The 12,779-nt window shown below is 34.2% G+C and overlaps 1 protein-coding gene across 3 annotated transcripts in view; it reads right to left on the bottom strand.

Moving 5' to 3' along the window:
- Window positions 1-12,779, bottom strand: part of FMN2 (formin 2) — a 169,886-nt gene that overhangs the window by 45,947 nt on the left and 111,160 nt on the right. For all 3 annotated transcript variants that reach the window (XM_057363968.1, XM_057363967.1, XM_057363969.1), the window contains 3 exons: window positions 12,678-12,737; window positions 12,374-12,494; window positions 2,247-2,339 (listed from right to left, as the gene is read on the bottom strand). In XM_057363968.1, the coding sequence (XP_057219951.1) occupies window positions 2,247-2,339; window positions 12,374-12,494; window positions 12,678-12,737 (274 nt within the window). The remainder of the gene's footprint in view (window positions 1-2,246; window positions 2,340-12,373; window positions 12,495-12,677; window positions 12,738-12,779) is intronic.

Raw genomic sequence — 12,779 nt, 5'->3', positions numbered from 1 at the left:
AAAAGCCGTTAGAAAAAATATCTAGATCAAAAGCCTGTCAAACACTGAACAGGAAAGAGAAATCCTGCTTTAAACATGGCCTCTTTCAAGTTGGAATTCAATCCCATGAAGTAAAAACAAAGGATTTCATAATGAAAGGTATTTAAATTACTTTATTTTTGGAACTTAACCAGGGATTCTTTTTTTCTATATGCTAACCTTTGTCTTTCTTACATTGGGACAGAATTCTGCATAATAGTCCCTATGGTTTAAAAAAATGTAGAAATTGTTCAGTCACAGTTTACTGCATTCATGATACACATTTCCCATTATTTCCATAAAACAAGACAGTGATATTTTTACTGATATTATGGGTTTCTCCTTTTGTCAACCGCCCAACAACATACACTATTACTATGGGAATGCAGCAAAGTTATTGATGGATGTGATGAATATATTTTCCTTTTCCTCACTTTCCTTAAGTACAGACATGCAATTACAAAGGGAATTGCATATCCTTGCAAAAACAAACAAACAAAAAAAGAACAACAAAAAACCAAAAAAACTCACTATATTTCCAGAAAATATATTCTGGAAAGTGTAGTCAGAAATAATAAAATAAGCTAAAGTAAAAAAAGTTAGGTACTTCTAAAATTATGGTTTCTAAAATAAAATACACAAATTTAACAGATATATGATAATATAATAATGGAATGGTTTGGGTTGGAAGGCACATTAAAGATCACCTAGTTCAACCCCCCCTGCCATGAACAGGGATACCTTCCTCAAGACCAGGGTGTTCAGAGCTCCATCCAGCCTGGCACTGAACACTTTCAGGGATAATCCTCATGTTTGATTTCCTACTCTGTTAATAAGGTTAATATGCAAACATATGGCACGATTACAGTATGTCAATAGTGATATCTTTCAGAAAAATTTTTGATTTCAATTTCCCCTTTCTATACATAAAAATAATAATATGAACCTAATGCAAAACACTTCTACATGTCCAATCATACCATTGCTGTAGTAATTATATGCAATATACATAATCAGAATCCAGTTTTAAATCTGTTCCTACCTACTGTTACCGGAGACAACATCAGGTTGTTGTCAGGTTTGGCTAGTAGACAACTGTCTTAGAAAACATCAGATCACATTTGATGATTCAAAATATTGGGTGTGTTCAATTTATTCCCTGTAATTGAAAGTCCTGTAGCATGGATCAGCACACAGTAGAGCACATGAAAAGCACGGTCTGGTCCCCTCCAACCCAAAGCAGTCTTTGGCTCTACAGGTACTCCACTTACAATGTCTGCATAGAGAGTCACCTTGGATCCCTTAATCAGGAAGAGAGAAATGCACATCTCACCAGTCTCTCAAACATAAAGCCCATTCAGTTAATGTCTATAAATCTCCAACACATCTCTAGGCTAATGAATTAATGAATCAGCACTAGAAACTGAATTTTCCCATAACTTGCCCATTCAGGAGACAACAGGTCTGCCTTCAATTATAAAATGCAATATCAAAGCAGATGGAGCAGCTAAATGTTTAAATTATGTTGGTATACTCATCAGGGCATTTTAATGCTGATGCACTGAAATCTGATTTGTATTAAAAAGGGAATTGGTCAATGCAGAGTAATATTTCAAGAGCTGCTCTGATATCCCATCAATCATAAACAAAAGTTATCCATATTTCTTATAATCTTGTCAAAAAAGGTATAGTAAATCATAGTCTATTAATTTTTAAAGTGTTTTCCTTTTAATACTTAGGATGCAGTTGGTTCTGGATATTTCTAATATTTTCTCTTGCAGTGCTATCCATTAATCACATCCAAATATTTCATATGGATTTGCAGTATCTGGAAAAACTTTAACTACTTTTGCTATGCTTATTTCATGTTTTTGATGCATACAAAAGAATTATCTCTTTGGAAGGAAGTTAATGAAACAGATCCAGCTTCAATAATTTTTCAAGGAACAAAGACTATAAATTTGTTTTCTACTGGAATGTTGAACTTAGAAGATCACACACTCAAGCCAATAGCATTTGTCTTTGCTGTCATGCAAGAGAGTGAGTCACCTACAATACAAGGGAATAATTTTGCAAATCTGTTAGAACTGTGTGGCATCTGATTAAACTAATCCATGTCTTTCTATGATGCCAAAATAAACAGTCCCTTTCCCACAATGTATAAACATTGTTCCCATAACTTTCCTTTGAAATGTCATGAAAAGGTTAAGTGACGTTTCATTATTTACCTTGACTAATGAATCGCTCCATGTTGTCTTTGAAGGGCTGTAGGTGCTCTTCTAGTGATAGCTGATAAACTTTTGCTGCTTCTGTCTCACATGCTGAAATTGAAGTAACAGATTAGTTTAGGATGACACATCATAGCATGGATGACACTTTAATTCACATCCAATGAAACTGCTGGAATCTGTGCCTCAAACACACTACAAGTAAAAACACTATGATAACAGAATCAGGAACAGTTTTGTTCCTGGCCAAATAGATTTATATGCAGAGAATTTGTGGCCAATGTGAGAGTTTAAATGAGTGGTAGAAAAAATTAACAGAAGTATTCAATTATTTTGAGGGAGAAAGACAAATTGAAAGGGCAGTACTGTATGGAAACAAAATTAAAACTCATATTCCAGGCTCTGGATAAAATGGCTCTGGATAATAGTGCCAGAATCAATATAAGGTTTAGATGCAAAATCTGCACCAAACAGTAGGAATAACCTTAATTCAGTGAGTTAAGCCAGATGAGGGCTTGATACTTGATAAAACCACAGAGAAGAGAAGCGCTTTGCATTGTTCAAACGTAGTAGTGCAAAAGAATTCAAGTGAAGATTGTAAGGGTACAATTCTCATGGCCTGAACTCCATCAGAGACCTTGAAGAAGAACAGTTTGGTTCTTATTGCACTAGAGACCGAGAGAGAGAAACTAGAGCCTAAAGAAGCCCTGACACAAAGATCATTCATGGGTAATGTGGTACCATCATACTTCCACCAATAAGCCAAGCTAATTTAATGTGGGTCAAGAGAATACCTGAGGCTATTATTTTAGGTGAATATTAAACTCCAATTTCCACTAAAATTAAAACCTCTTTAGACTGTGATAAGCTCATACCATTCAACAGAAATGAATCGTGCTTGATTATGCCTCAATATTTCCATTTCAGGTGCATACATTACAAAACATGTGTTTTCTTGCTTACTCTCCAGGTTTTCTTTAAACAAAAACAAGTTATTAGTATGCCTTTAAAGACAGAATATTTGTTAAACATCTAAAAAAATACTTTGAGGTGGCATAAAGCACTATCCTAATATTTAAAATGCACATATACAGAAAAACAGACTAACTCAAATAACTGGTAACTCCACACATGTGAAGTAAAACCAAAGTGATAATAACAATTTAATTTTAATTACTGTTTTTTAAGCTTAGAGCAAAATAGGAATAATAACAGCAGATTTTTAAGGGAAAGATAAACATGCATAGGTCTACTCAGACAGGTAAACCTGCTTATAAAGCAATATTAAATTTTTTGTAAAAATCTAACCCCCCTCTCCCCAAATATATTTGTATAATATATAATTACGTATTTGGAAGCCTGTAATTTTTAAACAAATGTTAGTCATCACATGTGAAATAGTGGAGGGGATCCAAATGACCATGAATTTTCTTACAACGTATGACAAGAGAAAAGATAGGGAAGCTATGTACTATTCTGAAAAGGGATATGCTCTGATGGTGTAATAGAGAAATTCATTACTCTTTTCTCTCATGCAAAGATAAGTGGCAGAACTGAAAGGGGTGATAGAACCTACCATAACATTTAGTAACACTGAAATTCCAACCTTTTTCGATAATACCGATTAAGTATTTTTCACAGCAGTACAACATTATACTCTCTTGACTGTCTGTAGCTTTTATGAGCTCCTAATCTCTCAGCCAATTTTAGTATATTATGAAGACTTGTACCCACCAAAAATCCTAGCCTATACCCATGTCAAGAGCTTGAAGCAACCCCATTTCAAAATGTACAAGGAAATGTGGGATATTCCCTGTTTTATATTCATCTTGTTATGGGAAAAAAGAACATGTAATATTCACAGTCAGAATGAAATGCCTCTTTAACCATTCAGATACCGGACACTGTCCCATGGTTGATTTGTTTGTACACATATGTGTGGTGTGGGAAAGGATGTGCAGTTGATGATAGATTTGTTTCTCCAGTTTTTGGTGTAATTTTTGTAATCTTCTGCCCACACCCTCTCCCTCTGTGAAAAGATTAAAATCAATGATGTTCAGAAGAATAACAGTTCATGGCCATTTTTTACCCCAGTCCTGAACTGCAAACAGGTTATTATTTTACATTGCTGTGTAAATAGTTTAAAATAAAAAAAAAACAAACAAACAAACAAAAAAAAAACCCAAAAARAAACAGAGGGAGAAAAATCCCTTTCTCTTGCTTTATAGAAAATAAACTATTGTACATAGCTTTCAGACTTTAAACATTAACAAATTTTGTCATTATTACCATATTAATTATTATTATTATTATCCTTAAAATGAACTAGTTCATCAGATGCTTTCTTCATTAAAGTATTAACAGGCCTGTAAGCTCTTCCTGAGTTTCTCAATTTTCCAGGTCACCAAGACTGTAACTGTAGTCTCCCTGTACAACCTGTTGGATATAACACTCATTTATCATTTTCTGCAATTTGTCACCAGAATATAAACCACCACTATTTGTATGCTATTGCTATTCCTCACTGTAACTGAAGAAGTCAAGGTGCTGATCAAATGAAAGTAATACAAAATACCAGATAGTCCCTAGTATTTCTGCCCAAATGAACAAATAAGATACTGAACAAATGCTTGTGTCAGAAGGGATTTAATAACTTCAAAGCAACATGGAGACAAAACATGGAAAAAACCAAAAAGTATGTGAGAATAAAAACAGCCTTCTAAATTTGATTTTTTTCAGCCTCAGTTTCATACACTAACACATATATCTCCATGAAACAGCTCAGCTAAACATCCCAGTTATCAAAGAAATACATTGGCAAAAGGGATCTGCTGTGATGACTTTGTAAAAGTTTTGTCTAAAACAAAAGGTTGTCTGATCTTTCTTAACAGACTCAAAACATGGTCTTATCTTCCCTATTCTCACAAGTTTAGTCATTCTCTCATTTTAGGAGATGTGAATACAACTGAAAAACTTAGACAAAGCTAGCATATTTCTAAACTCCATTTACTTGAAGCAGATCTTAAATTTTCTTATAATGAAAGAATTGAAAGATATTCAAGACACCACAAGTGAGACTCATACAGGCAGTCAGAAAAGCCAAGCACTTGGTAGAAACTTATCTCACAAGACTGAATTGCCCAAGCAGGGATAAAGTTAAAAACTCTGTGTTGCTTTGCAGCAAGGTGAAGGCTTCCGTACCCTCAAGTCCCAAAGCATGCACTTGAGACCTTCCAAAGATTTCAGATCCTAAGTGGAAGTTGGCATGGGCATAGACACCTTTTCTCCAACCCTCTAAATCAATTTTAACATAACAAGAATATCTACACAATGGAAAGGACCAATAATACATCTTTTTTCATATCCTCTCAACATCATATGCTGTAGATTTCATGATTTTTCAGAGAAGCAATCAAAATGGATTTTGTGGGGAATTCAAACTGGTAGCTTTTTAACAATCTGGAAATTGATGTAAAAAATTATGTTCAAAACCAATTCAGAGATTTAAACAATATCCAGTATCTGAAGAATTAATCTCATTCTCTATTTCTGTGTTAAAATATAATTAACTGCATTTTTTTTCAAGCTATTGTCTTCACTTGCTCATCCTATTTTTTTTTCTTTATTTCAGGTCAATATACTAAAAATATATAAAGGTTCACAAAAGCCAATATCAATTTAGAGATATCCATACAGAAAAGGACAGCGACAAAACATTCTGTGATTTGCAGTAACATTCTCTGGAAATTATTCTGATAAGTGATGTTAAATGCACTGAGTCTCATAATCAGAAATAGTTTCTTTACCTTTTTTTAAAGAGAAGAAAAAGTTTTCAACATTCAGAATATCTTTTTAATGCACATTTTCCAGCTGGTTCTGTCCAGCCTGTCCAGTTCTGTCCTAGCCCTTGGAAGTACAAATCTCTCCTAAACACAAAAGATGTGTTTTTGAACAAAAAGGGTGAGCAGATGACCAGCTGCTCTTCAGGCTTATTGCATTGTCTTTGTTCAGGATAACAATGCACAGCAAGATTCTTTTCAAGTGCCCCAAATATAAAAACTAAATGAAAAATAAAACCAAMCAAACAAAACCCCTAAACCTAATAATAAAAAAAAAACCCAACCCATCAAAAACAATGGAAAAGAAACAAAGCAGACTTATGAATTATCCTGGATGAGTAATTACCAGCTTCATTAGGCTGATTTTGTTAACTAATTCAGAAACCACATAGTTATCTATAGAAGTCTGATAGAGGTCAGGTGGATTTTTAAGATATTTAAGAGCACACCTTTAACAGAGACTTGATAGACTATTTGCTTTTAAGCCTTTATGGAAGCTTTGAAATTATGCCCTTAATTTTATGAGGAGCCGTGCCTGTGTCCTACTTTTCTGAAAACTCTATGACAATATAATCACAGTTCTCCGAACTTCCTTGGTGCTTTCTGGATTATTTACAATTGCAACCTGTGACTTAAAAAGAAAGCTTAGACTTCATCTAAAGGAAACAATGCTGGCCTCATCAAAAGACAAGCTCTGATGAACCCAGCCACAAATACAGAAAGGGCTCCTAATTTTCTTTTATTTATTTTTTTTTGGAATTGTAATGACTTACACTAAGAACTGCTGAGTCTTCAAGGGCTTCCATAGAAAGCTCCTTGTTTGGAGTTTTAAGAACAGTAAAATATGACTCACAGATTGACTGAAAGCCTGGTTTTAGCTTACATCTGGTTTAGGTTTAGGAGTCTGCATGCTGCATAGTTGCAGTAATTAACCCTTTCAGCGATAACTGAACAAACAGTTAGAATGTGTGAAAGTGCAGCTGCCAATGAGTAGGCAAAAGTAAAGATTTAATGTGGTTAAAACAATACCTGTTTCTGTAAAGTTTGTTAGTACAGATAACTGGAGTACTGACCCAAACCACTGCTGTTGTTTATTATTTTGCTGTTAATTACCTTGAGTGATTTGACATTTTATTATAAAAGAATGAAGGCATCTTTTCACCAGAATGTGGATCTATGGATCATATAAGAAAAAGATCTATTTCTTAATTATCTTCATTCACATTTATATCAAACATATTGACAGAGAATAACGAAACCAGACACATTTCAATGTCTTAGAACAGAATGTTTTTGATGCTGCAATGAATGCAGACTCTGAAGAGCACAACTTTTTCTCTATTTAAATTCTCTCTCCTCCAACTCTGTCTTCTCCTGAGATTGAAATATCAGTGTAGAAACATACTGAAAAAAAAAAAMCAGTAAGTTTTTGGGAAACCTCTTAGGATACACTTAATTTTACTAAAATTTAGCTTTTTAAAAGATAGGTCAACAGATTAGACTCAAGGACTTAGCAGAAAAAAAAAAATCAGTCAATCCTTAGATTGCCCTTCTCCTGTTTTAGAAGAGGACAATCCAATTTAGAAGACCAACCTGGTCCTTTTCTGCCATGTGAAGTAAATGGCTTATAACTAAATAACTCTGTTTTCAGAGTCTTAGCCCCACAATCAGAGCTGTGATGGAAACCATCTCAGTACGGAATATGAAAAGGTACAAGGATACATGGGTGTGCATGAGAGGGGCAAATAGAATTTAATTTTAGCCTGAATGCATTAATATTACTTAAGAAAGAACTAGCAGTGGATCCAATCTTATTTTGCAAAGTAATCCCTGCACCTCAGAAACAGATTTGCCCATGAAGAGGAAAATTCCGCCTCAAACCACAGCTCCACTGAAATCTCAGGACTGGGAACTCTTTTAGGTATTAAGGGTAACAGTTACTGAGACAAGAGGAATGGTTAGCAAACCTGTTAATGTCCAAACTCAGTCCCACACTGACATAATCCCAAATATGATTTTAAAAGTCTTTCTATCACACAATATGGTCCTTCCAATGCTCTTACTCACACAGCAGGTGTTAAACATGGGAGCACTTCACAGCTCTGTATTAGGTCCAAGATGAATAGGTAACTTTAGGTGACTGTAGGAAGCACTGAAAAAACAGGGAACATGTATTTTTCCAAGACACTCTGGGGCCTTTCTTGGAACATACTTTTAAAATACAAAGTGTTCTGCAAATGCTTAACACTTTATAAACATTCTCAGTCACATTTATCCAAATCAGGGAGATGTACTGGGCCACACAACCTAGCTTCTTTTGGATGGAGATTTTCAATGAGTTGTAAACACTCAGAATGGGAAAAGAAAGCATCACTACAAAAATAACATTTAATTATCATAATTATTGCTTGTAGTCTGTTTCCAAGCAAATATATTAAATATGACATTATGACATATAAACAAGTACTGACTTCAACCCAATTTTGTAGCAATCTGCATTATATTGTACTATTAATCTCTTCTACTAGTCAGATTTATCTTCTGCCTGACATTGTTTCTAATTCCCTTGTAGCTGAGCTTCAGTGTAAGTTTTGCAATAAGTGACAAGTGATGAATTAGTTTCTGATTGGCAAGAATAAACTTACTGTTTTAAGGCTAGAATGTGAATGTATAGCCAAAGAATAGCTTCCTTAACATTCTAAACTTGCCATAATTCTACAACTCTCAATGCCATTTTAATGTTCTAGCTCTTTCCCAAACGAAATGCACCTTGAAGAATTTCATGGGCCATAAATACAACATTTTCCTAAACCACAATTTTACCTTAATAGAGTGACACAGCAAATAGGATTAGAATCTTGATTGATTCAATACATGTTTTCCTCATCTTTCTGCTCTACCTGGAGCACTCTGAAGTGTCTAGGAAAACATACTGACTAATAAAACTAATAGTTATGTAACAGGGGTCCTAATCAGTGAGAGTCACACACTGCTCCTGTGACCCTGTATGCCCAATTTTCTCTGCATGGTGGGTTGATTTAAGTCATGTGGCAAGTGCTAAAGTTTCTTCTGAGGAATAACATAGGAACAGAAGTCATTGCTTGGCATGACTGCATCAAGGAATGTTGCTGACAGCCAGGAGAGATCAAAAGCAGATCAAGTTGCTTAACAAGATATATGTCACTGAAGTCAAAAAGGCTGAAGTGGGAATCCTGGAGAGCTGTGAAATCTACGAGCAACAGATGGAGCCAAACTCACTTGATTTGTTAGTAAGAAGATCTACCTGCTCTTTAGTCTTCTATCTTACAAAAAAATATGGTATATAAATTTTAACTTTGGGATCTGTATTATCCAAAAACTATAATTTCTGTCTTATTCATCTTGGAACAGGCACATGGCATGCTTGTAGAAGTCTTTTGGATTTACACTTTTAATCTGAAATACTAGAAGAGATTTTCTTTTCGAAGATTTTACAAAGTGCCAAGGCATAAGGTTCATAAACACTTTAAAATGGACAATAGCCCAATAGTCAAAAGGGAAGAAAGCACAGAAGTCTGAATATCACAAATTCTTTTCCTTTTTAAGCAGTTAGCGTAATAACTCTAATATAAGCATAAGACCAAACTCAAAACTGTGAAAGAGCATGCCAACAAGATTATTTTACTGAATCATTAAGATTATTTATATCTGAATGTCTCTGTGTCTGCTACTGACATCTTGAAATGGAAAAATACAGCAGTACTAAAATGATCTATGGTTGTTAGGGCTATTAAACTTTTTTTTTTTTTAATATCATAGCCTTCCTCTACTTTGTGGGTATTTTGCTGGGTTTTTTTAAGCTCCCCCAAAATTTTATGAAAGGGTCTTTCTGGAATAAAATATACTTTTGAGCAATGATCATAGAATGTTTTCTAAGACAGAAATAAAATACCTTTGGAATATTTTTTTTCCTGGGTGAACCAATATCTCCTTCCTCCATTGTAACAAGCATGATCTCACTGCATGATTTTCAGGGTATTTGAAGCTAACATGAGCAGAATACCCTTGAACTGGTGATACTGCCTGCACCAATGCTACATGCAATTTTCTTGGTCACAAAGAACAAAACAATCACCCTCACCAAATGGTGAAATATACTCTTGACATCTGCCATCTAATTACTGTTGAATCAAAATTCAACGTTAACAGTCCACATTTCAATATAGAACTGTAATGTATTCTGGGCATGCATTTCTATGACTTTAAAGATAGTGTTTCCCAGGAATAATCAATACTAATTTACTTGCACTGACTTCAAAAGAGTAGGTTCATATTTAGAATTTTATCAGAATTTTCTCAGCATCATACAACCCTCTTCCTATTCAGTCATTTAATGAGGCACTTACTACCTCTAGTAACTCATAAGATTCCATGTGTTCATTAGCAAACCTGGTAGTGTACTAAAAGGAAATGCAGAGAAAAACCCCACTTTGAAGTAATTTTACCCATTCCATTAAAATTAGCACTCTATGTAGAAATGACTGTCATTAAGACAGGCTATACTATCTCACTGAAAGCATTATAACAATTAAGCTATTGCAATATCCAGAATTTATAGCTTATTACTAAAATTTTCTGCTACTGCTCTTGTGATAATAAAATATTTTAACACAAATTATTTTTAATTTAGATTAACACTTTTCTTTGGAAAAGAATGTCAACACAAAGCATTTAGTATCTCTGGAGACTTAAAAAGTCATGACTGAGATTGCAGTCTGGGGCTGAAATAGTCACTTCATATTCAGGAGAGAATGAAGATGCTGATGCTGTCCCCAAAAAAGTTTGTAATAGGGAAAGAGCAATTCTGTTTGTAGTTATTCTTCAGTTTCATTAATTACGGAACAGACTAACAACTGCCTCAGGACTGGATTGGAAGCACAGAAGGAATTCAACTGCAATCTGATGGCAGACCGAAGCATGTAATTTCCATTTTTACAGAACCCCTGCTTTGATCACTGCACAGCGTGGATTTATTCCACAAAGATTTATGCCTGTATGTAAATTTCAACCTTGATCTAAAAATATTTAAACTTCCTCGTACACAATGAAACTTTTTAAATTTGTGAGGAATAAAATCTGACCCCCCGGATATTCGTTAACATGTGCCTGAATTCAAGTACCTTTTTTTTAAAATAAAAGCTAAGTATCTTTTATAAGTGCAAGATTGGGGATCAGATATGAGATTATCTGGAAGTTGCAAGAAGTATAGAAACAAGTCCTCATGTTGAACTGTGAGATTTTTGCTCCCTAGATTGTTCAGGAGCAGCAAATAAAAGCTGCTTCAGTTCACTCCTCACACAAAGTATCCGAAGTGATCTTGATACCACCTTAAATATTACCTCAAAATAATTTTTAAATATCCAAACAGAAAGTTTGATAGGGGCTAGAAGGGAAGGTGAGATATCATCCAGGAACCATGTTATGTTTTTGTTTTAATAGAGAATCTTCCATTCTAGGTTCTTCAGGGATTAATGGATTACCAAACTTCCTAGGTCTCTAGAGGGATGGCATTTAAAAGCAGCAAGGCAAGAGTAATACAAAGATCACTCCTTGGTTTTTATCTCTCCCTCAAAGATTTAACACAGTAACAGAACTGGCTAGTTTAGCAGAATTTTTTGGCAGAACCATTGAAGCTCATTGATCTTTTGTGCAAACTACCCTTGCTTAACAAATTCAGTGTTTAGATCCCCATCCTATTAAGAAATATATGATACATGTAGTTCATCAAAGTTGAGCAAATATGTTTAAGCATATTGAATTCATTTAAAGAAAAAAATACATAAGAGGAGAAAAAATACTTCCTTTGCATATTACTTTTCAGCAATGTCCAATTATTTCAAGTGTTATTAGTAACATCATATATATTACTTTATCCGCTAGATAGTATTTGGACCTGGTTGTAAACCTTTTCTTTCTTTTTTTTAGTCATGGACATGGAAAAAAAATTGAAATCACTTTGCAAAAAAGAAAAACTAAATTAGATATTTGCTTTCATTTTGAAACAAAATATTTAACTTAACTGTTTTGATGCTGTTTAATTTAAAAACCTCTTTCAGGTTATATACAGAAAATTATATATTATTGCGTAAATGGTCATGGAAAAGGAAATTAAAGAAACAAACTGGTAATTGAGAAGTTAAAAATACAGAGCTATTTTTTCAATGTAATCTAATTTCTCAAAATGACACAAACAAGAACAGAAGTGATATAGTGGTAACATGTAATTAGCACTTAATCTGGGTTCAGTACCTCGCAAATCTTTCCTCATTTTGCGGAGATCTTTTTGAAAATCATCAAACTTCAGCTGTGAAGCCTGGAAGAGATCTTGTGGATCCGGAAGAGGAAAGATGCATTGTTCTCTTCCAGCATCCTGACAGAAGCACAAATGAACAGTTGCATAGCGCTCATTACGTTTTTTTTCTATATTAAAATATGCGACTGAAAGCACAGAGAATATTTGTACACATTTTTTCATCTCACCAGAAGAAGAGCAAATTTAGTAAGCTGGGTTGCTTAACTTGAATTTAAAAGAGTAAATTTAATTTTCACTCACCTCATCAAAATTACGCAAGTAATATGAGACAATGTACGATAGAAGACTTCTGCTGTTGTCCTGTATAAAAGAGCATAGAGTACGCTGTGTTACTGAAACTCA

This window comes from Malurus melanocephalus, unplaced genomic scaffold (genome assembly GCF_030028575.1).
Source record: "Malurus melanocephalus ecotype Western Australia unplaced genomic scaffold, MMel_1.1 scaffold_33, whole genome shotgun sequence".
NCBI classification, from domain to species: domain Eukaryota; kingdom Metazoa; phylum Chordata; class Aves; order Passeriformes; family Maluridae; genus Malurus; species Malurus melanocephalus.
This window is presented reverse-complemented; position numbering and strand designations above follow the sequence as displayed.